At 54.4% G+C, this 27612-nt stretch overlaps 2 protein-coding genes across 2 annotated transcripts; one reads left to right on the plus strand and one right to left on the minus strand.

Moving 5' to 3' along the window:
- Nucleotides 1-762: 762 nt before the first annotated feature.
- On the plus strand, nucleotides 763-3322 carry LOC113490648 (leukocyte immunoglobulin-like receptor subfamily A member 1). Its single transcript, XM_026867205.1, has 5 exons — nucleotides 763-794; nucleotides 2135-2172; nucleotides 2252-2287; nucleotides 2471-2740; nucleotides 2988-3322. The coding sequence occupies exons 1-5, from the start codon at nucleotides 763-765 to the stop codon at nucleotides 3320-3322; spliced, it is 711 nt and encodes a 236-aa protein (XP_026723006.1).
- Nucleotides 3323-5218: 1896 nt separating this feature from the next.
- Nucleotides 5219-27427, minus strand: L3MBTL1 (L3MBTL1, histone methyl-lysine binding protein). Its single transcript, XM_026867235.1, has 22 exons — nucleotides 27252-27427; nucleotides 26848-27010; nucleotides 24504-24727; nucleotides 23652-23796; nucleotides 23360-23498; nucleotides 22548-22671; nucleotides 21875-21962; nucleotides 19800-19891; nucleotides 19055-19159; nucleotides 18078-18213; nucleotides 17031-17131; nucleotides 15842-15993; nucleotides 14778-14854; nucleotides 14250-14335; nucleotides 13563-13673; nucleotides 13185-13299; nucleotides 12844-12943; nucleotides 11719-11916; nucleotides 11347-11393; nucleotides 10263-10420; nucleotides 9357-9419; nucleotides 5219-8424 (listed from the first exon to the last, which is right to left on the minus strand). Exons 2-22 carry the CDS (start codon nucleotides 26981-26983, stop codon nucleotides 8290-8292), a joined length of 2532 nt encoding a protein of 843 aa, XP_026723036.1. The 5' UTR covers nucleotides 26984-27010; nucleotides 27252-27427; the 3' UTR covers nucleotides 5219-8289.
- Between the last annotated feature and the right edge of the window lie 185 nt (nucleotides 27428-27612).

Consider the following 27612-nt stretch of genomic DNA (forward strand, 5'->3'; position numbering starts at 1 on the left):
CATTGAATGACTCGAGCATGTCCAGAGAAGGGCAACGGAGCTGGGGCAGGGTCTGGAGCACAGGTCTGCTGGGGGGCGGCTGGGGGAACTGGGGGGGTTTAGTCTGGAGAAGAGGAGGCTGAGGGGAGACCTCCTGGCCCTCTACAGCTCCCTGCCAGGAGGGTGCAGAGAGGGGGGATGAGTCTCCTGAGCCAAGGAACCAGTGCCAGGCCCAGAGGGAATGGCCTCAAGCTGCCCAGGGCAGGGTCAGGCTGGCTCTGAGGAAGGATTTCTGTGCAGAAGGGGCTGTTGGGCGTTGGAATGGGCTGCCCAGGGCAGGGGGGGAGTCCCCATCCCTGGAGGGGTTGAAGAGTCGGGCTGACCCAGCGCTGAGGAATCTGGTGGAGTTGGGGAACAGTCAGGGTGAGGTTAATGGTTGGACTGGAGGAGCTTCAAGGTCTTTTCCAACCTGTATGATTCTGGGATTCTGAGTAGGGGGGTGGGGGGGGGAGCATGTGGGTATGGCTATGGGTTGGGGACCATGGCAATGTGGCAGGGGGGGCATAGGGATATAGCTATAGGTATGGGGCCACCGGCGTATGGTAATAGGACAAAGATACATGGAAATATGTCTGCGGAGCAGAGTACTATGGGACCATGGCTATAGGCCTGGGGCCACAGAGTCATGGCCATGGGGCAGAGGCTTTGGGTCAGGGCCCACAGGGACATGTCTGTGTGTCATGGCCCCCAAGACCATGGCAGTGGGATGGAGTCCATTGGGGTATGGCTATGGAGCAGGTGGCCATGGGGCCACGGTAATGGAGTGATGGAGTTACATGGGACATAGCTGTCTATGGGGTGGGATTGCTGTGATCAGGGGCACTTTTTATGGCATGTGGGGACACGGAGACAGAGCTTTGGAGTGGCATTGCTACAGGTCAGGGAGACACTGGGATGTGGCTATAATGGTGGGGGCATGGAGGACATGGCAGTGGAGTGGGGAGAACATGGAGACATGGAAATGGGGTAGGGAGGATGTGGAGGATGTATATGGGGTGATGGGTACATGTGGGATATAGCAAGAGGGGCACTTTGAGACACGTCTGTGGGATAGGGGGGACATGGGGACATGGCCATGGGTTGAAGGGCTGTGGTGGGGTTGATGGGAGGGAAGGCTCAACAGGTGTCTTCCAAATCCCCTAGTCAAAAGGAAACTCTGGGTGACCATGAGCCCACCTGACTCTTTCAAAGAGGTCACCTCTTAGAGGGATGTCCCTGCCTGGTAGACCTGGTAGATCTCATGTGGCATGTCCCCATGGACAGGCAGCTGAGGACATCTCCCAGTCACAAGAACTGTGTGGGGACAGAGGGAATGGGAGGATAGAAGGACCTGGAGGGCACTGAGAAAGGCATCTCCAGGGACACAGGCACTGGGGAACAGATGAAATGGGCTGTCCCTGTCCTGCAGAGTCCCTGAGCCCAGGGAAGGTCAGGAACAGAGGGGCTGGTCAGGTATGGGGCCAGCACAGATCCCTGTTGTGGACTCAGCTGGGCACAGAGCTGGACCTATGGCCATCTATAGGTGTTTCTGGGGGGAGGTAGAACCAGGATATGTATCCGGGTGGGAAATGTGGGTATCTCCATGGGAGACCAAAAGGGCTGAAGTGGGAAGAAAGAAAAATGTAGAGAGGGTCTAGGGAGGACCACGTGGGGCAGCCGAGAGCCCCGGAGAAGTTCAGTGGCTGTTTCACCCTTCCCCCCTAGATTATAGCCATACAAACCCCATCTGCCGAGCCCTGAGCCCTGCAGTTTTGTTCCTGCTGGGGCCAGTCGTGGCAGAGGTTGTGCACAAAGGAGGGCAGGATGTGCCTGCCTGCAGCTTGCAGGAGGGCAGGGAGCTACAGGTGCTGCAGCCTTCAGCACTGTGGGATCCCTGGACAAGCTGCCACCTGTCCTACACAGCTCCAGTCCCACAACCCATCCTTTCCCTGCCCTCCTCACTCCTACATCACCCAAACATGCTGTGAGACAGAAGGTGGTTTGCGACAACGAGGGCATATCAAGACCTGCAGGAAGCCACCCAGCTGTTCACTGCCTCTGGCCAAAGCCTTCCACTGAAGAAGCCCTGCTTGAGCCGAGGGCAGAGGTAGCCCAGAGGGACGATACTGCCTGTGACCCCCGTGCTAGCCTTCAGTGAGTGCCAGAGGCTGTGTGGGCTCGCAGAGGTGTCTGGGGACTCCATTGAGATGTTACATGGCTGTTTCTCTTGCAGGTGCTTGGCTGGTGGCACAGAGCAAGGCTACACCAAGTGAGTATCATGAGGAGGTAGACAGGGAGTTTGGACACATCTCTGGTACCCCACCCATCTCCAAGGGCTCTTTTCCAGCCCCACAGAACAAAACTCACCCTATGTGGAGATGGGGCCTGGAGCCAGCTCCAGGCTGACCACAGGGCCAGGGGTCTGTCTGGCAGCATCTCTCTCCCTGTGCAGGTGTCCCCACAATCTCCATCTTCCTGAAGCTGCCTGAGGTGATCCCACAAGGAGGCTCCACCACCATCTGCTGCAGTTGCCAGTGTGACAAAGGGACCTTCATGCTGTACAAGGATGGCTGTCAGCTTCTTACCTTGGAGCTGCATGGCAGCAGGGCCAAATTCTCCATCTCTAATGCCACCCGGGAGGACACAGGTGCCTACAGCTGCCATTACCTGGGTGGAGGCACCATGCTGGTTCACAGAGAAACCCTGGATGTCACAGTGCAAGGTGAGGGATATGCTGTTACCCCTTCATGTGGGGTCAGATGCCACGTGGGCAGAGCAGGATGTACGTATCCACCTGGCTTCCTCATCCACATGATGGGCAGGGTTTTTCACCTCTTCCGGAGCTTGGAGAGGTGGGGACCATTGTCAGCTCTGCCTGAGCCAGCTGGTGCGATCCTGGAGATCCTGGTGGCTCCTGGCACCATGTCAAAGCCCTTCACACCTTCTCATGCCCTCTCCTCTCCCCACAGAGTTCCGTCTCCCTCCACCTGTCCTCTCTGTCCTGCCTGGGCAGGAGGTGGCTGAAGTAGCTTCCATGATTTTCCGTTGCACCATCATACACTCCAATGCTGGCTGTTTCCTGTACCTGGAGGGCCAGGTCAAAGCTCTCGACTTCCTCCCTAAGGAACGAGATGATTTCAACCTCTCCCATGTGCATAAAGTCAATGGGGGCCGCTACAGCCGCCAGTGTTTCACCAAGGTTGCTCTGGTCGAATGGTCTCCTGTCAGCCAGCCTGTGGATTTGGTGGTGAAGGGTGAGACATCCCCCCAGCCACAGCCTGCTCTTTCCTCCCTTGGCATCTGACACATCCTGGGGGAACTAGAAAAGAGGCTGTGAGGGAAGAAAGCAGCTGTGACAGGAGTCCAGGCAGCGGATTACAGTTTCCTTCAGAAGGGTTTGAGCCTTGCCAGCTCCTCAGAGACCCTGTGAATTAGCCCCTACGGACACATGCTAGGCTACCTGTTGGGGGGCAAGGCTCAGGGGACGCCTCTGCCTGCAGCTGCCAGCCCCAGGGAGAGTTGTACATCCCATCACAGCCCAGTGGCACCATCCGGCTGGCAGAGGCTGGTGAGGGCCAGCTCCATGTTCCTGTCCTCGTCCCCATCTTTGGAGCCACTGGGAGGGGTGACAGGTCAGAGACAGTGGGGAGGGGGCATCCCAGGCAGTGTGGATGTGGGAAGCAGAGCTGAGAGAGCCCCCGAGGCTCCCTGTGAACTCCCCTTTACCCCATGAGCTCCCCAGCGTGTCCTGTGTGTCTGTTTGCCCTGGGAGGCCCATGTGTACCCTGGGGTCACCTGCTGCCCCCACAGTGCATGGCTTGGCGGGGGGGTGCGGCTGTGAGCTGTGTGTCTCTGTGTGTGTCCCTGTGTGTGTCCATCTCCATGTGTTCGTGTCCATGTGTCCGCTTCCTTCTGTCCCCCCAGGGACAAGCACCTTTCCCCAGGGGTGGTGGTAGGGCCGAATAACCGGGCTCAGACTGCACAGATTTCTGTTGCTCACATTCGTTTATTATTTTAAAACACTGACGAAATACATCACACCATGATCTATATATATAAATTTACTTTTATACAGATATAAATTTATATATATAGGACCTTTAAACCTCTGTATAGTCAGGACACAAAGTTCCAGAATAGCTTCACTGGCTACAACAAAAGTATTTTTGTTATGAAAACACAGAGGTGTGAATATCAAAAAACGCAGAAAAAAGAAATTAAAAACAAGTGCAAAATGAATGAAAGTGCAAAAAAGCTTTTGTTATCATAATCACACTCCTTCCAAAATACGCCCCCCCTTTCCTCCCTCCAAGGACAAGCAAGCCCCCGGCCCCGAGGGCAGGGGAAGAGGGGAACCAGGCTGCAGCCCTGCTCCGGGGGTCCCCTCCCAGGGTTGAGGAGTGAGGGACAGAGGAGCAGAAGTGGCCTTGTCACATCCCTCTCGTAGCCCCCTCCTCTTCTCCAGCGCCCCTCATTGCACTCACAACCCCACATTTGCCTCTGCAGGCAGCAGCCACCCCATGTCCTTGACCCTCCTCGACAATTTGGAGGGTTTCTTGATAAAAGTGCCTGTGGATGGCAGGGAAAGCAGCGGGGATAGGCAGGGGCAGGCGGCCGTGCTCTGCCAAGGCTCACGGCCACTCTCCCCGCTGAGCTCCAGGCTGGCTACTCTCACGGAAATGGAGACCTTGGCCTCGCACCATCATGGTGCTGCCCATTTCCACGAGGGGAAACACCTCCCTGAGAGGCTCCAACCACTCCCATTCACCCAGAGGCACCTGTGGACAAGCCACTCCAGGAGACACCCTGTGCCCAAGGCTGGAGCATGTGGTGGGACATGTCCCAGGGCTCCAGCTGAGCCCCACCACCACCATCTGCAGCAGCAGGAATGGCAGGAGCACAGGCTTGGGGGCCTCCATGCAAAAAAAACACTTGACTTAAAAGATTCTTTACTGACTTAGAAATTTTGGCAGTAGTCACATCTCTCAGAAAGACCCCAGAGAGGAAACCGTGGGCCAGACTCAGCCCCATTGTCCTCTCCAGTTTCTTAGTGACATGGCAGTGGACATCCCTGTAAGGAGTTTGGTCAGGCAACAGGGCAAGGGTGAAAACCTTTGGTGCTTCTGCCTTGGTCACTGCTGCCCTTGATCCCAATCAATCAATCAATCAATCAATCAATGAATCAATCAATCTATCTCTGTGGAGATGAAGGACCTGCCCAGGCCAGGGCTGCAGCAAACCTTCCTTCTGGCTTCCCTGCTGGGACCAGAGAAAACTTCTGCTCACAGAGGACACTTTGCCCATGACCCTGGGACCAGAGCCCGCTGCCTCCACAGCCGCAGAGACCACCACGCTCACAGCAACACACCAACAGTAGGGGAAGTGGCGTCATGGTACTTCCACAAACATCCCTCCACACATACACACACACACACGATGCTTTGGGTTTGGTTTGGTTTCAAAGGAAACAAGAAGGTTTTAAGTTTTAACAGTAAATAGCCCTTGACCACCTACGAACCCTGTAACCCTCACCCCGATGAATCCAGCATCTTTGTACCCAAACAGCTGCTCAGGACAGCAGGTCAGCATGTGCCACAGACCCTGACATCTCCCATCACCCCTCCAGTGGGGCTGCTCCCAGTGCAGATCCCACGGGGACCCGGGCTCCAGCTGTGCAGCCAGACCCAGGCCCCAGCCAAGGTGCCCCCTTGGCAGGCCCGATGGGTTGCATCTGCTCTCCTGTGGGAGGCCAGAAGCCCCTAGGTGAGGCTGTGGCCTAGGGCTGGCACAGCACACACCTCTGCTGGTGGCCAGGCCTGCATCTAGCACCAGGACAGGAGCTAGTGGCAGCAGGTGTCCTGTGGGCCAGCCATGGCCTGGCTCACGGCTCCTCTGCCCCTCAGCAGGGATCTTCTGAGCTCACCCTCACCTCTGCTCTCTGGGGCAGCCCTGGCAGGGACAAGGCTCCCCAGCCTCGGGGCTAGTTTCAGACCTGGCACTTGGACAGCAGCTCCTCGCCCAGCACCCAGGGACAGTGCTTAGTCCTGCCCAACTGGAGGAATGACAGCACGAGGGAGATGACAACAGGCTGCTTTCACAAGATGTTTCCTTACAATCTCAATAACTTCGTCCTGTGCAAGGGAGCTGTTCTGTTCCAGATCACGCCTGGAGAGGGCTGAGCACTGCTCGCACAGAGTCTCACAGCTGGAGGTCCCAGGTCTCCTCCTCTTCTCCCCTGGCACACAGTGGCTCAGAAACAGACTCCCCATCAACTGAAGATACCAACTTCAGGACCATTTACTGCAGACCAAGGGTGACTTGGGGAGTGACTGTGGGACCTAGGGACACAGCTGTTCCTTCCCACTCCCCTCTCTCCACAGCTGGCCACACTGCAGTGCCTCAAGAGATGGAAGAAGATAAGAAAAAGAAGGGAGAGGGAGAGCTGCCTAAATCAAACCCAAGCATTGACAAAACAAACACATGGACTAGTTGCAAGTCCTGCATGGAAAGCAAGCAGCAGACGTTTCAAGAGCCAGGTCAAATGTGACCCTAAATATTCAATAACAAAGAGTCAAAATGCTACATTTCCATGGGAAGCCTAGAACAGATTGACCCAGGTGTGACAGCGGCTCCCAAGGCAGCGCTGCTCCGACACATTGCTGGTGCACTTGCTAAGATCCCTTCATCCCTATCTTTGGGCACTGGGAAAGTGGAAAAATTTGTTTTGCTACTGATATGTCATTCTTGGGAATGGGAAAGACAGTGGATGTGGGACTCAGATCACATCACTGCAGACTATGGTGAGCCCTGGGGGCAGGTGGCCACCCTCTAACACTGCACTGCCCCACCACTGCGCCAACAGCACCCACGGCAGGCGTGCACAGGGTGACAGACCACAGCAGGAGCCACGTGGGGGATGCCAGGACACACAGGGACTATCAGAACTCGCCTGGGACTCTGCCAGGACCCCCCAGGCAATGTTGGCTTTCCTGGCTCTGGAGTCCTAGCCTACTGGACCTCTCCTCCATGACAAGGGACAGTGTTACACGGGCATTCCCCAAGTGCCTGCACCCTTGTTGAAAAGGTGCTGTGTTACTAAAAGGACAGAAAAAAACCTTAACTGCTGAATTTCTTTTAGCTCTGCTTCAGGGACAGAAGATGCTGCTCATCAGACAGCAAAACCCGGGGGCCTTGTGAGGCCAAAAAAGGGGGAGAAGGCAGCTTGGCAGGATCAAGTCAGAGAACTCAGGAACGCCTTCAAAAGCGAGCCATGGATCTGCCTACAGAGGAATGGATGCTTCTTGTCCTTGGCAACTGTCTCTGCTCTAGAAAGGGCCTTGCTTCTAATAGGTGGACGAAAGAAGGCCCAGATCTCCTTTGCAGAGGGTTTTTTAATTTCTGCAAATGGATAGTTAATCAAGCATCCTTTCTCTCAGAGACATGCTAGCCAAGACAGCCCAAAGTGCAAGAGGAAATGGAGCTTGTTCTGCACCCCCCCAGCTCTGGCCCTATGGGCCCCTGGGCTGCTGCATTACAGTAAAGAGGAATAAAGCACAGATGCTGGTCGTGGACAGAGCAGCAGCCAGGACACATTGCTCCCTGGAAGGGGCAAGAGGTGGGTCACTGGTTCCCAGTGTAGCAAAGGGCCAGAGCAAAGTCATCCATCATCTGGCATTGAAAGGGAAAGTCAAAAGAATTCAGAGAAAAAGGAAAAGTGAGCTGAAGCTCCTTGCGACCATCCTGTGGAAACAATTTAGCACAAGCCCCCCCCCCAGAGGAACACACTGAGGGAAAAAACCTACCTCTCAGCTGCTGAGCAAAGCCAAGACCAGCCTTTAAATGGGTGCAAGCACATACGCAGACAGTGAGTCCCTTCCCTTCTCCAGGTGACTTGAGTAGTGGTGTCAGCCCCCAGCTGCTGCACCCTCTGCACTGCTCCCCCATCCCTCAACACCCCTCGGAGCGGGGCAGGCACAGCAGGACATGGGGGGCGGCTGTCACGCTAAGACAGACTAGTCCCACGCCCACCCCCCATCCCTGCAGCCGTGCCCAAGGCTCAGGGTCAGCCTGTACCCAGCGCTGGAGGACAAGGGCAGCGCGGAGGGGAGGGGAGAGGATGGGAGATGGACTGGTGGGAGAGCGGAGATGGGGCATCCGAGAGGACATGAGCAGGACATGACAAGCTGTGGTTGGTCGAGGGGAATCTCTGTCCTGACCAGTTAGTTTGGCAGCACCGGTGCTGAGGGAGGGTCCCGATCGGGCCAAGAAAAGTCACTTCAAGGTGTCATCAGCGTTCTTGAACATGAGGATGGCATTGTAGATCTTGAGTGCTGGGCCCAGCTTGACACTCATAATCTTGACGATGTCAGCCTGCGTCAGCAAGAGGAACGCCTCACCATCGATCATCTGGAGAGGAGAGCAGGGACAAAGGCACTCGCTGAAACCGGGGGCTGTGACTTCCAAGGGACAGTCAGCACGGGCACAGCCTGGGGACATGCACAGTCGTGCTCACCCTTAGCCAGGTGCCACAGATGATCCCAGGGAGTAGGGCAGGGGCCAGAGCTGGGAGCTCACGTGCCCAGGAACAGGACAGAGACGGGGAAAGGCCCTTTCAGGGGCTACCCCAGGAGCTCACACTGCAGCTGGTCTGGGCTTCTGTGCCAGACCGCAACAGACACAGCACACAGTCAGCAGGCAACCTGCTCTGGGCAAACACCTGTCCATTCCCCGGCTCCAGGCAGGCATGGAGGCTGCCCCCAGCTCAACTTTGTGTGCCTAAGTACCCTTAAAGCACAGGGGCCATTTACGAACAGGCTGAGACACTTGCTGTGCTCAGCCTGCCCCGGGTGTACGGCACGTGCCAGAAAGCAGCCACTCCGCGTGTCTGTCTACAGAGGGGCCTGAAAACAAAGAACCTGGCCGACAGACAGCAATGCCACCACACTGCTGTGCTGCTGAGAGAATGCAGGTGGGGAAGGATGACCAGAGGAGGAGTAAGCAGCTTCCCGCAGGAGATGATGGTGCTATGAAGGCTGCAGCACCAGCCTCCCGCTCCCCCATCCCAGCTTCCCCTCACTGATGCTGGGAGAGCGGGCAGCACAGCTCCTCGGGGGTCAGCACCTCCCCTCCCGCCTCCGTATCTGCCCAGGCAGACAGCAGAACACTTGCAGTGAGACCGCTGCCCCCAGGGCTGCAGGGCAGGATCACTGCCTGGTGCTGGACGGGCTCTCAGTATCCAGCAGCAATCTGCTGCAAGAAGGCCACTGGCCAGTCCCTCCCTGCCCTGTCAGCAAACAGCTGTCCTCAGCCACCCACACTCACCCTCCAGTCCTTCTCACCTCATCCTTGAAGAGCTTGGCTTGGTCCTCGCAACCCGTCAGAGTCTGAACAAAGCTAAAGACCTTGGAATAAACAGAGAAAAATGTCAAGGCAGAAGCAATGTTTCCAGCTGGAGACCCTCGCCACAAGCCCACATCCTCACTCCCACAGAAGCACTTTGCACCCCGTAAGGTACCATGTGGCTGCTGGGTCCTGCAGCACCCTCCCGTGCCTAGAGATCACCCCCAGACTATGGGTCCGTGCTGGGCTCTGCCAGCCCCCGAGCAGAAATGCCCCAGCAGCTCCACCTCCAACGAGCCACATCCAGCACAGCCAGACAATTCTCACCGAGGGGGGCGGGCAGGAGAGGGGCACACGGGGGGGTAATGGGGAAATCGGGCAGGGCTGCCTGCTGGGGCTGGTGCCACAGTGCCAGTGACCCAGGCCCTTAAGAGGGGCCATCGCAGATGCCCAAGGAAGTGAATACAGGTGACAATGAAAAACCTGGAGGTAAAGATTTCTTTTTAAGATAAACAGGGAAGTGACTTCTCATCTGCAGAGTCTACAGTTTAATTTTTCAACTTGGCAAAGATAAAACTGATTTATTTGGAAAACCATAACATGTTGATGAAGAGACTGCTGTTTGCCTTCACCTGCCTGCCCTGGGCTAGTGTCACGTTCAAGCCAAGCAAGAACCTGATAGTTCTAACTGTGCTTCCCAGAAGCTACCATCAGGGCTCAAGTCTGGCAGCTGCCCACACAGTACCCCTCAAGTGTGTCCAGCGGACCACCTTCTCATCAGCCCAGTGGCCACCAAAGCACCTCCGTGCCTGGTGTATGTACCATGGTGTCGCACAGCCAGGTAGAATGCTCCTGGCCATGACAGCAGGTTAGGAGCCAGCATGCAGTCTTCAAAACCATCTTACCTCATCAATGGTCCACTTGGCCACTGTGGTTGCTGTGATGCCAGCCACCCCTGGCAGGAGTTTGCAGTGCTGCTCCCAACAGAGTGACAGGGAGCGGTCGGGGTGGGCAGACAGGGCAGACATGAAGAGAGACTGGTGCATATTGTCTGAAGAAATAGCTAGTAACAAAAATGCAAGATGTGATACAAGGTAGAAGGATGAGAACATCCCATCCCATCCTATCCTGCACGCCTTGGGGAGGGCCCTGGGCTGGCAGCTGACGATCTCGGGGGTCCAGGTATCGAGAGCTAGTGGTTCTCCCTTGAATTAACAGGACATCAGTGTATCCAAGTGCTCAGTTTGGTGGGACTGGGGATGGCATGGGAAGTTTAGAGGCAAGCTGGGCTTTGCACTGTTCTCAGCACCTTTAATCATCCATTTTCCATACTGAACTAGACTTAAATGTCAAATTTCACACCAGAATGCCATCCTGTATCATTTAGTTCATTTCACATTTTTAACAAAGCTTTTCCCCTGCTCTCTGCTCCAAGGAGTCAAGGATGGCTCCCAAGAAGAAATCCTCTTCATTCACCCCCAGTGCTGGGGTAGGCAGCAGGACAGTCCATGGTAAAATGGATACTGGCTGGAATAAACATCTTATGTCAGTCATCAGAACTAAATGCCAAGCAAACTGTTCAGCATCAGTTTCTGTGCTGCAGCGATAATTTAGCACTTCACAACAACACCAATATTCTGGGGGACAGCAGTCACAGGATGAAGGCACAGCATCCCTGTCTGAAGAGCAAAAAGTGCTGGGGAAAATGCCCTGCCACAGAGAGAGGATCCCAATTCCCTGCCCTACAGCACTCCGAGATTCACAGCCAAACCAAGAGATGTGACGAGGGGTTCAGCAGAGCTCTGTTAAGAGGCAGGGACATTTCACGCCATATGGCCAACACTGGCAGGCGACCACAAGCTCCTCACTGGTGCTGACCTGCGCAAGGCCGGACTGAGCGAGCCAGGGGAGACCTGCCTCCAAAAGCCCCCACCCCAGCTCCTCGAGCCTCACCCCTGCAATGACACTGTGGCAGAGGATGGCACTTACTCTGGAAGTCTTCCTGCTGGATCTTCCGGTACTTTGGAGGTCGCCCTCTAAAGAGACAGGAAGACTGATTTCCAACTGGGTTGGGACTGGCCCGAGGGCCCTCCTCCACACCGCACAGAGCAATGCCTTGGCAGTGGGAGCAAGGATTACCTCTTGGACCCTGACCCAAAGGGTTGACAGCTAAAGACACAAAACACAGGAAGAAAAACCAAGAGAGGTGCCCAACAGAGCTGGAAGGACAAACGCCAGCTGCCAGCAACCGTGCTCCCCTGCGGTCAGGAGCCTCTCTGGCCTGACCATCCCTCCCAGGGATGGCAGTCGCAGCTCAGGGGCCCTGCGCAGCTGCACGGGGCTCATCGGGCTCGCCCCTACCTCCCATGGTGCCGAGATTTCTTTCGCTGAGGGAAGCCAATCAGGTTTCTTTTGCGAGTTGAGGCCTCGGTGTCGGACAAGTCCGCCTTAAGCCTGCCCTGGTTCTTCTCTGCCAGCGGGCACCCTGAGAGGCAGTAATGGGCCGTGAATCTCCCAGTCACGTGTCCTGACCCGTCACAACCCGGTGTGGGGCACTTCCTAGAGAAAAGAGGGGAGGCAAGTGTTGGACCCGGCTCAGAGCAGCATGCGGGCCAAGCCAGCAGGGCCACCCCTCTGCCCCTGAGCACAGGAAGCCATAGCCCTGGCCACAGAAAGCAGAGTAAAGATGTGTTGAACAAAATCCTGGGGTGGGGAAGGGGCTGGGCACACCCAGTCCCTCACGGTAAAAACACCTTCTCCACTGCCATCACAGTGACCCTGCACAAGTCACTACAGTCCTGATCAAGCAGGTCACTGGGGTTCACAGTCTCCATCTTCCTTTCCTTGACCCCACAGGCATCCAAGCTAGTCTCAGAGTGAGGAGGAAGCAAGTGTCACAAGTGTGGCCAGTAGAGAAACCCCTGGGAGACAGATTTGCCTTCCCTATCCTCACAGAAGTTCCACCATACTTGCTCCTCTTGACACCAGCCTACTGTGCTGGGGTCAGCACTACACCATGCCTGGTTTCCCCAGAAAAGGTCACACAAATGACTGACTGAGCTGAAGGAGATGCACTGTTCCTTCTCAGGACTTCCCAGCTCACAACCTCACAGTGAAAGACATCCATGATGGGTGGAAGAAACATCATCCTCAAAGCTGGAGTCAGTGAACAGCTTTTTAGAGGCACTGTCCCGTCCCAGCCCATACGTCCCCATGGGTAGGCAGGCACATGGGGCACTGCCAGGGGCTCTGAGTGCCTCAGGAGGGGTGCAGAGTGGGGGTTCACAGGAGTTGGAGTAGACGTGGACTCCAGGCTACCTTGGGGCCTGGCCTGGGGAGAGCAAGGGCTGCCCCTAAGCAGGGTAGCAGGGCTGTGCGTGGGGTGGGTGCACGGAAGGGCTGGTCACTGGTGGGGATGGCAGGGGGGATGCAGAGGAAGGATGGGCAGGGAAGCTGTACCCCTCTGAGCCATGCTGGAGAACTCACCTGTGGTGAAAGCTGTACTTGGAACTCTTGGTGTGAGGGATGTTCTTGCAGCCCAGGGTTGGGCAGCTCCCATGGGCAGAGGAGGCTGGTTCCTTTGGCCCTACACCAGGAGAAAGAGGAGAGACACTGTCATGGCTGCAGACCCAGGGCTCTGGGCTCCCTGCCTGTGCCACACAGGGAGGACTTTTCCAGCTGACAACTCCAAGAAAAAGCCCTTCCTCCCTGCCCACTCTCGGTCAGCATCTGCCCTCCCACTTCTGTGCACAGCAGGCGGCAGTGACAGTGGGGATCTGGCACACCTGGGCCCTGGTGTGAGGGACTGCCCCAGGCACAGGACTTACTGAGAGGAGGCTGCAGTGGGTGTCCAGTTTTTGAGCACCAGCCTATGGGGTGGATGTCTGGATGATCTGCATCAATCCAGAAATCATAGACGTGACTCCAGCCATCAAAATGGATCTGAGGAGACAAGCAGATTGGTCACCCTTCAAACCTCAGAGCACCTCCCTGAGGAGCTCTGGAGCCCTCCAAGCTAACAGCAGGGCAGAGCTGAACAAAAGAGTCTCCCCCATTCCTGGAGTGAGGCACTGGGACATAACAACCTCTGCACGGTGTGCTTCCACAGACCTCCACACACCTTGCCACAGGCAGTGAGTTGGGAAGCACAGGAGCAAGTCACCAGTGCATGGACACAGGCTCAGCACTGAGACTCCAGCACCCACCTTTATCCTGTGGTCTTCCACGTCCTCCACACTGGCCACTCGGATGAAGGAAGGAGTCCTCCTGTCTACTGCTTCCAGCTTCATGTTGACCAGGAAGCTGTGGGGTGGGCGCTAAGGCCAGGAAGAACCCAGGTCAGCGGGGAGCGGGGCCTTGATTCAGGCTCCCACACCCCTCAGCAGCTTTCCCAGCAGCATACACTCCTTGAGCCCAGCTCCCAGTCCTGGCCTGGCTAGGTAAGAGCCATCCCAGCTCACAGTGGCAACAGGAAAGAGTGGGGACAGGCCTCCCAGATCTGAGCTGTGTTTTAACAAGATGAGGCAGCTATGCCCACGGGAAGAAGGTCTCTAAGAGACACATTTTGGGGATCTATATCACAGCCACACTTGGCTGGACACAGCTGCTGTCACTGCAGTTAAAGACAACAACTACAAAGCGAGTCTAAATGATTCCCCATCATTCCCACCCCTGTCTAGCTGAGGGCATGGTCATACTTCCCATTTTTCCCAGTTTTGAACTATCTGCCAAAAATAGCCCTGACTTCTGAACCCTGAGTGTAGATCTGAACACGAGGCCTGTGGCAGGAGCATACTGAACATCACTTGACTTTTCATAAAAGCAAAGACCTGACAGTGAAGAAAACCTGAATTCCTGCCCAGACACATTGGACCAGATGATGCAGCACTCACCACTTTAAAGGCCCAGGCCGGGACAGCAGATGCTCCGGTTTCCTTTAAGTACTTTTCCCAGGTGAAGTTGTCAGGGTCAGGATAATCTAGAAGGGGGAAGATGCAGAGGTCAGACATAGAAGGATGGCAAATACCCCAGAATGTTCTGCTACTCCAAAGCACCAATCAAGTTCATGCCAGGCACACGGGAACCTGTCAGACATCAAGAAGTGCTACTATCGTCTCATGGACCATGAAATCCAGGATACAAAGAAGCAGAAACATCTAGGCCTGCACAAACATCTTGTGTCCTCCTTGTGTCTCCACTCAGCCTGACACAACCACCATGCTGCACCTGAACACGTGTACAGAAGCCTCAGCGGGAACATACCACCTCCTTGGGTGTGGCCTTGCTGAAGGAAACTGCCTGGGCTTGCAGACAAACAAGAGCCATGGGGTCTGTCCCCACAGGTTCCCCACGCCACCCTGAGAAGCCCATCTCCAGGGGGATGAACGACTGAAGGCTCTGCTCCCAGGCCACTGACTCACCTTGAGGAGGTGTGAGGGGTTTGCCGTGCTCCTGACACCATCCAACTGGGTGGATGTACGGACTGCTGGGGTCACACCTAGAAAACACCCGAATTCTTAGACAGGGCTGTGATACCTGGCTAATCACTCCAGACAGTGCGGGCAGCAGGGGCCAAGGGCAGCTTCTTGGCAGCACACCCAGGCCTGCACCACCAGCAGAAGCCCCTGCAGAAGCCAAGGTCTTCTAGAGCACACTTGTCCCTGAGAGGCCCAGGGGACCATGGGCCCTGGAGAGGCAAGGACTAGAGCAGGAGACTCCAGCTCAGAGGGGCAGGACACAAACACACCCGAGGTGCAGGCCCTGCCACAGAGCTGCCAAGGGAATTGCAACCCTCTGCTGCAAACAGGGAGACAGGCCATGCTCTTCAGAGCTCAGAGCAGTGAGAGCTGAGCAATCTGGGGGGCTCACATCCTGTTCATGGCTCCCAGTAGGTCACAGCGCACTAAGGTGCTGCCGCTTCGCAGGTCTGCCCTGGGACAGAGCAGGCAGCTGCTCAGCACCAGCACTGGAGGAGCAGCTGGGTACAGAAACCACTGCAGGCCCGCAGCTCCTTGGGGCGAGAAGTCAGAGGTCAGAGGGCTTCAGCCACAAAGGAAACAGAGCTGCTCTCAGGACCCTGATTGTACTAACTGGCCATTTTAATTGGCCTCAATTGGGACATCCCCCTGCCCTGGCCACAATCCCCTGACTACAGACACAGGAGCTCCTTTTAAGATCAGGCCTTCAGTCTCTGCATTGCAGGTGGCCCCACTCCCAGGTGTGTTTCAGGGCGGGTCCACAGCATGCGATTATGCCTGGTTTTGCCCCATGTTAACTACAGGGCCATGGCAATGTGACATGGAACAGGTTAAGGTGTGTCCCCCAGCACAAGGGGGTGGTCCTCTGCCTCTCTGGACTACTGGTGGCCTGTCTGCAGCAGCATGTTGGGATTGTTCCATGCTTTCGTGAGCACCCCCGTCCCTCTTGCTGAAGCAGTGACAGTGTCTCCCCAGCACTGGAACTTTGAGAGCCCCTGTGCACTTACCAGTAGTCATAAGTATCATCCCAGTTGTCAAAGTGCACCAAAAAGCGATTGTCCACCACATCAGTCACTGTGGCCACACAGATCAGGGAAGGGTTCATGCGATCCACAGCTTCGAGCTTCATGCCCACCTCAAAGCCCGGGGAAGTCTCATGCTGGGAGAAGAGAAGGGAAGGTTTCTTTCAGAGCCACGGTCCCAGCACCCTCCTCACCACTTCTCTTGCCTGCTGCAAGGAGGTACCTGCCCAAACCCTCCCAAAACCAGATCCTCCCTGGCCTCCAGGCAGGCCCAGGACCATTCAGGATCCCAGAAGGGCAGAGCCCTGCTGCGTATGCAAGAAAAGAGGCAGCAGGTAAGTAACTCAGCTTGACCACACAAAGAAAAAGGAAATGTTCAGAACCTCCAAGAGAAAAACAGCCTCCAACTTACACTGATTTAAATTTTGTCACAAAATACTCGTTTGTGGTCACACTTCTCTAATGTTAGCTGCGATTGATGCCCTAAGTTTGGCAGGAGGAGCTGGGATGGGGCCCTTCATCCTACCTCGCCTTTATTTCTTGGATCCAAAATCTGTGCAAAATGCTGCATCACGCACACTAGTGGGGTTGCTACAGCCATGAACAGTAGGGTTTAGTCACAATAAATGACTGAGAGAGGCTGATTTATCAGTAGGTTTGAGTTTCCTCTGCAGCTGACAAAGACAGCATGACCATTTTGCACTCTGCTATATTCCCACTTTTCTTACCCAAGCTGCCATATGAAAAATAAAGGCAGAGACAGAAACAATGAAGACTCAAAACAGAGACAAAAGAATTACACTTGTGAAACATTAACTGAGAGTTTTGGGCAAAATAATTGCTGAGAGTAGCAGTTACTTCGCCTCACCAGTACTTTCGCAACAGATTTACATGTCCACAAGACTGACCTGGATGAAGCAGTGCATCAGACCAATGCCAATTCTGGGCACACAAAACTAGTGTCCAAGCTACAGGTCCTCAGCAGCAAAGCATGCCACAGCTCATTAAGAAATTCCCACAGTACACTCTCCTGGCCGTCTGCACTGTGAGCTTTGAGAAGTGTGGGGTGGGCAGAGAAAAGCCCAGCACTGGCAGAGGCATTCTGCTCAGCGGGAGGGGAAGAAGTCACACCTGAACCTGCGGGCTCTGGCAGGAAGGAGAGGCTGCTACTCACAGTGTTTCGGACCATGAAGAGGTGCTTAGGAGCTGCTTGAGCCTTTGTTATCTTCAGGTAGTTTGTCCAGCTGAATTCTTCTTCCTTATAACCTACAACCCCTCAGGAAGAGAAATGAGAGCAGCAAGTTCACAGAGAGCAGCCAGAAGGTTGTGAGGCTGAGCCCAGCCCTCACTCTGCTAGGCACATCCTGCTGTGGGTGGACAGGGTCTACGGCAGCCCTGGGAAACCCAGAGCCTGTGGCTTAGGCTTAATGGCTGATTTTGAAGGGATGCTAAGAAACATTAGCAGTGGAATAGAAATCCAGAGCTCAGCTCCTCCCTGGAAACCATCAGTCCCACCTGCCCTGGGGTATAGCTGCTGGCTCCATCCTGGCACTGGGACATCCCAGGTGACAGGGCATTGCCCCAAAATGGAAGTGAGCAGAGATCTTTAGCATGACGGGTGCCTGAAAGGTTGTCCTGTGGAACTGCCCCAGTGCAGAACCCCAGAATCATCAAGGTTGGAAAAGACCTTGAAGCTCCTCCAGTCCAACCATTAACCTCACCCTGACTGTTCCCCAACATCATCAGATCCCTCAGCGCTGGGTCAGCCCGACTCTTCAACCCCTCCAGGGATGGGGACTCCCCCGCTGCCCTGGGCAGCCCATTCCAACACCCAACAACCCCTTCTGCAAAGAAATCCTTCCTCAGATCCAGCCTGACCCTGCCCTGGGCAGCTTGAGGCCATTCCCTCTTGTCCTGTCACTTGTTGCTTCAGTCAAGAGACTCATCCCCACTCTCTGCACCCTCCTTCCAGGTAGCTGTAGAGGGCCATGAGGTCTCCCCTCAGCCTCCTCTTCTCCAGACTAAACCCCCCCAGTTCCCTCAGCTGCTCCTCATAAGACACATGCTCCAGATCCTTCACCAGCTTCATTACAGCATCCTCTGCTGGGCCCCATGGAGCCACACTGTTCCCATCTCCAGCTCTACATTTGGGGGCCCACTACTCATCCTCCTCCTTCAACAGTGCCTTCAGTGTCTTCACCGAGACTTGCTAACTCCTTACCTTTTGGGGGCTGGAGTTTGTGCCCTGTCTCCTCAAACCAGCCAGCAGGGTGGATGTCGGGGGAATCGGCATTCAGCCAGAAATCATGGCACTCCGAGTAGCCATCAAAGTGGAGGCGCATCCGGTAACCACACACCTACCAGCAGGGAGGGCAGGAAAAGGAAAGGACCATGGAAACCTCCTGCTGTCCCTGGCTGAGCATCACACCTCCTCTCTGGCACACAATCTCAGTATATCACTTAGGGAAGCCAAGAGCTAATCATAGGCAGTGCCCAAACAGGAAGCACATGCCAGTCCCAAAAGGCATGGAACAGGGTAAGTGCAAGGCCACCACAAGCCAGCCCTAAGAAGGGAGGTTCAGGCTGGGGCGTAAGATGCCACGGTGGAGCACCTTTGTGGCTCCAGCAAGTGCAAGAATTCCCTTTTCTGCACCCAGGGGAGATGCTGGTGCAGTATTTTGGCTAAATGCCATGCTGTTTTGGTGAAATCTCTCCAGTGGCAAAACCAGCAGTCACGGTTGTATGACTGACCTCCCCGGCTGCACGGGGAGCGCTGCGAGACAAGACTGTTTCGGCTGCCACATGGCTGAGAGACTCCAGACAGGGCCTCCACGGACACACGGAAGAGCAGTGGTGTATCTCCACACCCACCATCTCAAGGGGCATCAGCTCGAGGATAAGAAGCTGCTGCCAACACCACAGTCTCTCCCACCATGGCCCTGCTGTGTCAGGGTGATGGAGAGGCCAATTAGGCTGGGGCATAGCAACTGCTCCACAGCGCTGAGAACTGGAAGGAAACTCCCCGTTTGCTTGCCCAAGGCACTGGAGCACCAGCTCATCTCACACAGTGAGAGGCAGGTGAGGGCCCAAAGCCTGTCTCCTCCGCAGGAGAGGCAGCAGCCCCTCTGCTCCCACAGAGCCCCCCATTGTGTGGGTGCCAAGAGGAACCAAGGAACACGGGAGCCAGAGGCGCCTTACCTCAGCCACTGTCAGGATAAAGTACATAGATGGGTGCTGTGGATCAATTCCCTCCAGCTTCATTCCCACTTTAAAGCCATTCTTGTGTTGGGAAGCTACTTGGTACTGGAAACAAAAATTAAACTACAATGTAAAAAGCAACACAGGTAGCTGGGTCTAGAAGCATCCCAATAAGCAACCATCAAGCAATGGGAGCTACTGGGACTGGGAGATTGTGGGCCACAGGTTATGTTATCGTCCAAATTTTAATTCTTTTCTCGTAGAAAAACACATTATTCCACCTCCGTGTGGGTTTGCACTCTTTTTACTGGCAGGGCAGGTGTCCCTGGGCTAACAGCCGCAGCCAAGGAGACTGGGGCACAGGCCTGGCTCCTTTTGCACCCTGGCAATCAGACACCTGGGAGCAGGGGTGCAGCACAGCAGCGTGGCCTCAGAAGAGCCCACACCTGGCTTTGAGGAAGGGCTGGGAAGGCTCCACCACCCTGCCAGAGCCACAGTGGTGTCCTAGGCAAATGTGGGGTGCTTGAGAAGGGGGACAGCACCCTGCTAGGAAGTGCAACTCGGGGCAAATCAAAACTGGAGGCTGACTGGTCACATCCAGGTGAAGATGGGAGCTTGCTTATTGCTCAGAGTCCCGCAAAAAGGGAAGCAAGGAAGAGAGGAGAAGGAGGAAGGGTGGGAAAAAAAAAAGGGAAAGAAAAAGAGAAGATGAAAGAGGGAAAAAGACAGGAAAATCCCAACTCACATCCTGGAAGAGATCTAAAGGGGCAGCGACAGCTTTCTGCTCCTCCAAGTAGGACGCCCAAGACCAGCCTTCTTTCTTCTCCTCACTGGCACCTGAGCGCAGCACAAACGCACACACAAGAGGCGCTGCTGAGGGACCACTCCAGCCCCCCGCCCCGTCCCCCCCCACGGGCGAGCGCATCGGTCCCGCCGGGGCTGCATCCCGCTCTCAGGCACAGTCCTGTGCAAAGCTCAGCACCATCCTACCAGAGCCCCTTCTGGACACACCAAACCTGTTGACTGAGGAGGGACAGAGCCAAGTGTCCCCCATGACCCAAATGTCTTGTGTCACTGTACAACGCTCTGGTAAGGCACCCAAGGAGCCCAGGGACCAAGCTCTCCTGTGCAAAGCACCAGGACACCCCTGCAGCCAGTCCTCCTCTAGCCAGGCCATCTGAAATGGCCACACCACTAATGGGTTTGGGACAGCCAGCATTCCAGCTGCAAGGGACTCTGGGGCAGTCAAACCAGCAGCAGGCTCACGTCCCACCGCTACTCCAGAGGCACCAGCTCTGCTATCCTCTGCTTTGAAACAACCACCTGAGCCCCCCTGGCAAACTGAGGCCACCCTGATGCCCTAAAGATGCATTTACCCTTATGGCATTCACAAAAATAAGACACCATTGTCTCTTCATAGGCAGTGAGGGGATCCTTCATGCCTTTGACCCCTTTGGGAAAGCCACAAAAGGCCTTGCCTGAGGCACACAGGACACAATCCAAGTCTTCTGCTCTCCAGCCACTTTCTCTCCCTGCTTCATACTGCCTGAAGGGACTGACTCTAGGAGTGCTGTGCCTATTCCAGCACTGCGTAATTCACAGCTACAGGTCAGCCATGGCTGACAGCCTTGGGAAGGACAGGCCAGAAATGCAGGAGAAAAACAGACCAACTCCTTCCTCCCTTGGGCTTAGGGGAAGTGGAGATGGAAAAAACAGGAACTTGTGGAAGAAATTAAAGCTGAACTTCAGTGAGCAAGGTTACTAACCTACATGCTTTGCTAACACTTAAGAGTGACAAACACCTTTATTATTCTTTAGGACACAGAAAAAAGTGGCAGGCATGTTTGGGGAATGCTGAAATAACAAGGCTCAGCACTGCTTACTTATATGCTGCATACAAGCTCTGAGCATGCTCAGGGCTCAGACTGTGGAGAAAAGGACCTGGCAAGCAAGTATGAGTTCCCTTCCTAATAGTGGTTAACTCAGTATTAACATCAGGGGTTAATGACATCAGGGGTTAATGACATCAGGGGTTAATGACATCTGGCCCCTGCTACTGTCCTTACATTTGGCCATGGAGAGGAGTATGAAGCTGGAACAGTTTAATTTTAGAATTACTTTGAGTATGACCTCACACTATCAAAGACAAAGGGTTTCCCCTAAATGTTTATTTTCAGTATTTTCCCAACTTTTCCTTCTCCCTTGCCCCCATCGTACTGCAGGAAAAAAACCCAAACACACAAACACTGCATCCCTCAGCTTGTCTCCCTTCCCTCCGTGTTGACAGCTCTGTGTTTGAGATCTTCTCTGATATAGTCCAGGAATAGATTCCCATGAGATGAGACAACCTTAATCTCCCAGCTCCAGTGGCACCAGACCTACAGAGGCAGCTCCCAAACCTGATTACATGAAGGAAGTTCCCTGTAAGACTGTCCAAAGGCAGGGCAAAGCCAGACATGGCACAGAATCATGTTACTGCTCAGGATAATGCCTCTTGGAACAAACATGGGTATCCACAAGCAAGTAATGAATTCAGCTCCCAAGGGGAGGGACCAGAAAGCACTGTACAGTACAGCCCAATGCCTGAAGAAGGCATAGCCATATCTGCAAGGGTGCACCCTACCACAGATAGAAAGAGAGGAAAGGAGAGAAATGGAAAGAGACAGAGAGAGCAGGATCAAGCAAGCAGAGGAGCTCACAAGCCTTCAGGAACATGTACCAGTGCGTTGCACTGGGAGTTTGACTCTGCTGGAGCACCAAAATTCTGGCCCAGCCCCACAGCAGGACTCCACACCCCACCGCCCGCCTGGCCCTCCATACCGTGCTGACTCCCGTTCCACACATCAGCCTCTGGATTGCTGATGGACGAGTCTCCTGCAGAGTTTTTCCTCTCTTCCTGCTTTTCCTCCTAGACATGAGATCAAACAAAACAGAAACCCATCAAGTTGGAGGTCTGCACAGAGGTTTATGCTGTGTGTTGGTGCCAAGGGCCATATTGTGCTCTGCAACATCCATGATTTGACTGATGCTTGGCCCGGGGCAGATCTTGGTGCTGAGTGGTAGAAAATCACATGTGGAGTGGATCTGTTAGTCAGGGCTGGCAAGCAGAGCTTCCTTGACTTGCCAGTCTCTCTCCCTTACCCAAGATACACATCACACACATAGACACTCTCTTGCTTCAACACTTACTTTAGTGGCCCAGAGTCAAGAGAGCAGCTGAACGTGTCCAATACCTACAGCTCAACCAGGACGTGTCTAGCACTGCCCAATCTGAGACGCTTGGTGTGCCAAACAGCCAGCCAAGTGTCTAGAAGCCCTCATGCTCCACAGATCCAAGTCTTTTTTGGCATTAACAGCCCAGAGGTTACCCCTTCAACATACAGCTGACGTAGCGCTGAGAAGCACCAATGAGAACCACGCATACAGCGGTGGCCCATGGCTCACCCTTGACATCAGCATGGGCACCCACATGCACTCCCTGCCCTCTTCCTACCATTTGCTCAGATTCATATTCTTCCTCCGAAGGGCTCTGGTAGTCCTTTCTCTTTCGTTTCTTCACCGGCTTGAGGATTTCAGTGGTATTGGTACTGCTGGCAGAGTTTTCCACAATGACGGACCTGCACAAAGGAAGGAGAGTAGCCACTGTGGTGCGGTATGTGGCAATGGCTGGAGTCTCAGTAAGGGAGTGGCTGCTGGAGAATCCCTGTCCACCCATTTCTTACTCACACACGCTCCCATCCCTGCTGACTAATGTACGTGCTCTTCTTAATGCAGGAGTTGGCAAGAGGCTAGAACAAGGGTACAGACCAGAAACATCCTCACACTCTTGGGTGTCAGAAACCTGAACCCAGGGATGGATCAAAAGCAATCTAGTTTTGTAGCAGGGCTCTAAGCTGCATCAGAGTTACACAGAGATGCTGGAAAATGAGTCCCAGGAGTCACACATCAGTAAGCAGAGGGGCAGAAATGCCCTTGTGACCCATGCCTCCCACTGCTGATCAGCCTGGAAGCACCCACTGCAGTAACCTCTTGCTGAGGCCTGCACCAGCAGATACATATTTATGAGGCCACAAATTGGGTAGGAGAAAAGTCTGGCTCCCGTGCTTGCTGCTGTCCCCTGGGACAAGTCCTCATCCGCCCCCTGCAGCCAGGGCACTCTGCCTACAGGAAAGAGGGAAACAAGTGGGGTCCCCAGCACCTGCCAGAAACAGATCTGCTTGCATCCCTTACTGGAGCAAGAAAGCCAGGGGAGGGAGAGCAGACAGACAGATGGATATGGCTCAGCACAGAGCAGACTCCCCTCACCTTTCTTTGAACTGTTGGTGGCAGTGCTCACTGCAGAAGCCTCTGCCTTCCCGGGCACCGTCCGACACGTGTCTCCGGCCACAGGTATCACAGTGGCACATGCTTTCTGCTGATGGCAGCTTGGTCTGCTCGGGTACATCTGAGTCAGAGGCAAGAGGAGCAGTGAGGCACAAAGCGCACCCAGGAACGGAGAGCAGGAAGCAGGAGACATTTGCTTCACTCAGGGCCTCCGTCAGACAATGCCTGCTGGGTGACGGTACCCACCCCAGAAGTGCCACCACAGTGCCCTTACCCTGAGCCACAGTAGGATTGTCCCTGCTGGTGGGTGCCACCTCTGAGTCACCATCTTTCTCCATGTGACCCTCCTTTATAGCTTCCACTGGAGGCATCTTATCAGCACTCACCACCTTTAGCGTCCCGTACTCATTTATTCGAAACTATGTCATGGAACCAGAAAACAAGGAAAAATAGTTAACAAGGATAGAAACGTAACTTGACTCTAGCAGGTGCATGTGAGCTGTGAGAATGAGAGAGAGATGATTTGGTCATTAGCTCTTCCAATGACAGAGGCGATCACAGCACCAAAGCCACCGCTGAGCCTGCCAGGGGAAGCACACTGCCTGCACCCAGGTGAACCCAGCACCGGCTGGCAGCACGAGGGGCAGGGTTATGGCAGGAGGACGCAGTGCCCTGAGGCTCAGTAGCAGCTGAGAAATCAGTGCATTTTGTGCAAGCTATTTCAGGGGTACACCTAAAGGTACCCACTGTCTAATGAGCACAAGGTCACTGTTTCCAGGGTGAGTGGAGGAGTCTGGTGAGAGTCAGCTCCAGCACAGATTGGAAAGGAAAGATGCCCTGCATAGCACATGGCATCCCTCTGCCTCCCTGTGCAGGGCAGAGCTGCTGCAGCCCTCTGGGCACCATGTGTGTGCTCTCTGCTAAGCTCACAAGATGAAGGGGCAAAGGGATGGGGCACAAGAAGAGCCTCACACACCCAGAACAGCCAAAGCATCCTCCAGCTGGGGCACAGGTACCACCAGAGGCCACGTCACATCCTGGTGGTCCCTGCCTGGCACACGCTGGGGCACTACCACTTACACGGGCAAGCAGCTGTGGGGAGGGCTGGGGGCAGGCAGACACTTACCCGCAGATTACTCCCAGGCAAAGTGGCCACTCCATCTTTCCACTCCAGCACACGGACTGTGCTGCAGGTCTGCACCCCACTGATCTGGGGAATGACAGTAGCTGTGATGGGCTCACTCCCTGCTCCCCTCTCTGGCCTCTCAGCCCCTGTGCTTCTCTGTGGTTCCCGGGGAAATCGCTGAATTTCTAAGGTGCTCGTGGGAAGGTTGATGGTAGTGGCATTTGCTTGAGAAGGGAAGAAAGGAAACAAACAACCAGAGGCATACACAGAATTCTTAACTGATGCAAATAAGGCTCAAAGGCAGCACAAAATGATAGAGAGGAACACTGTCTCCCAGTCGAGGGCTCAGTGCTGTGGGCTAAAGAACCCACAAGCAGGCAGCATGACCCAACAACATCTGCAGCCAGAAATGGCACCAACACTATCCACATTCAAGGGTTCCTACTTCAGCATAATCTCAGACTGTTCCCATGATCAGGATGCTCTGATGGGGCAAGATTGTGATGGCGAGCTCCTGGACTGCGTCCTCCAGTTTTGTTCCTTTTCAAAGGAACACACTGTGCAGCCCAGGGCCTCTCCACAGTGAGAACGAAGGCAATGGGAGCAGGAAAAAATGGGACACTTGCTTCTAAAGAACACCCCTGATCTGACCTCACACACATCTGTGCTTTGCTCACACACCTCCTGAAAGACACTGGTCAGCTGGCCTGAAAACTGTTGTTCCAGTTTTCAAGAGTAAGAAGGATGACCCTGGTAACTACAGGCCCGTCAGTCTCACTTCAGTGCCTGGTAAAATTATGGAGAAGGTTATTCTGGGAATTACTGCAAAACACTTGAGAGACAATGCAGTCACTGGTCATAGCCACACAGGTTCATGAGGGGAAAGTCCTGCTTAACTAACTTTCCTTTTATGAAAAGTTGACCCAGGAAAGCCAATAGATGTGGGTTTTTTTTCATTTTAGCAAAGCTTTTGATACTGTCTCTTGCAGTATTCTTCTGGACAAAATGACAAGCACACAGCTAGACAAGTCCACAATACAATGGGTGAACAACTGGCTGATGGGTTGGACTCGAAGATTTACAGTAAATGGGGTGACATCAGGCTGGCAGCCAGTCACCAGCGGGGTTCCACAGGGCTCAATTTTAGGGCCAGTGCTCTTTAATGTTCTTATAAATATTCTGGATGCAGAAGTCAAATGCACATTAAGTTTGGCAATGACACTAAACTAGGAGCTGTGGACCCCCTTGAGAGTTGAGAGGCCTTACAGAGAGATCTGAATAGACTAAAGAGATGGTCATTCACCATCTGTATGAAATTTAACAAGAGCAAGTGTCAGATTCTGTACCTGGGACGGGGCAATCCCGGTTACACGCGCAAACTGGGGGATGAGAGGCTGGAGAGCAGCCCCACAGAAAGAGATCTGGGGGTTTGGGTTGACATTGAGTAAGAGTCAGCAGTGAGCCCTGGCAGCCAGAAGGGCCAGCCCTGTCCTGGGGTGCATCAAGCACAGCGCCACTGGCCGGTCAAGGGAGGTGACTGTCCCACTCCACACTGCACGGGCACGGCCCCACCTTGAGCACAGGGAACTGCCAGAGGGTGTCCAGAGGAGGGCGACCAGGATGGTGAAAGGTCTCGAGGGCAAGACTTAGGAGGAGCCGCTGAGGTCACTTGGCTTGTTCAGCCTGGAGAGGAGAAGGCTGAGGGGTGCCCTCATCCCAGTCTACAACTTCCTCGAGGGGGGCAGCGGAGGGGGAGGTGCTGATCTCCTCTCTCTGGTGACCAGTGGTAGGACACGAGGAAATGGATTGAAGCTGCGTCAGGGAAAGTTCAGATGGGACATTAGGAAAAGGTTCTTTCCTGTGAGGGTGGTGGGTCCCTGGAACAATTCCCCAGGGAAGTGGTCACAGCACCAAGCCTGTCAGAGTTCAAGGCATGCCTGGATGATGCTCTCAGTCGTGTGGTTTAGTTTTAGGTAGTCCTGTGAGGAGCAGGGAGTTGGACTTGATGATCCTTATGGGTCCCTTCCAACTTGAGATATTCTGTAATTCTGTGATAATGCAGCAACCTAGGAGCCCACATGCTTTGCAGAGCAGGCACCCCACACACTGTGGTGCAGTGGCACAGTGCCCCAGGCATCAGGGCTTTGGTTTAAAAATCAAGAAGTTTTGATCAGTCACAAATTGTCCAAGCGATGGATAGCCACAGAGAACCTCTAAGATGACAACAGCAGCACAGCTTTGACTCCCAAGATTTGGGAGAAGCACAGATATACAAGGAGTGGGAGGTATCAGTGCGGTGGGAGAAGCCTGGGGAGGCACCAATTAAGAGTGCAGTTCTGCATACCTGGTATGATGAAGGCAGTTGTTGGTAGGTGGGTGCTCTGCACAGTGCTCTCGGTGGTGACCACGTGGACACTGACCTCCCCAGCAGCACTCCCCTTTGTGCTCCTCACAACCTCCATCTCTGCTCTGCTGTCCATCACCTTGCCTGGGCACTGAGCAAGACACTGGACAAGAAAGAAATCAAGTTGGGTACAAGTACAAACACAACAAAAGAGAAGAGACCATGGAGAATGATCCCTCCCTTTCCACCATCTCCCAGTAGAAACCCCTGTAAGATGTATTAAAGGCTCATTGAACCCAACAGAGAACAGCATGAAGGTCACAGCTGGTACCAACATGACCTAGTAAAGCTCTTGTTGCGAGATTCCAGCTCAGAGCCTCTAAGTGCTGAGGGATTTTTCTTACCTGGCACCACCATAAGATGGTATCAGCACAGCAGGTCCACAAGCTATGGCTGCTCCTGACTCCCACCGGGGCCTACACCACTCTGACACAGACTGTGACTGAGGGTTGGCAAATCCCACCCTAGAGGAGTCTGAGGTCTCTGAAGTTCCCGTTCCAGTTCTCCCTTGATCTTCTAACTGGCTGTAAGAGAGAATTTCATAAGTGACAGGAATTAACTGGGGTGGTGGGGAACACAAAGTCCACTGCATGCAGCTGAGTTTCTCACAGAACTGGCAATTTCAACACTAGCCATGAATTTCAAGGAGTAGGCATGGGGCCAGGCCCTTACTGGCCCTGACCAGCCCCCCCCGGGACCCCCACC

The sequence above is a fragment of the Athene cunicularia genome, unplaced genomic scaffold, assembly GCF_003259725.1.
Source record: "Athene cunicularia isolate RWA unplaced genomic scaffold, athCun1 SCF_2, whole genome shotgun sequence".
In the NCBI taxonomy this organism is placed as follows: domain Eukaryota; kingdom Metazoa; phylum Chordata; class Aves; order Strigiformes; family Strigidae; genus Athene; species Athene cunicularia.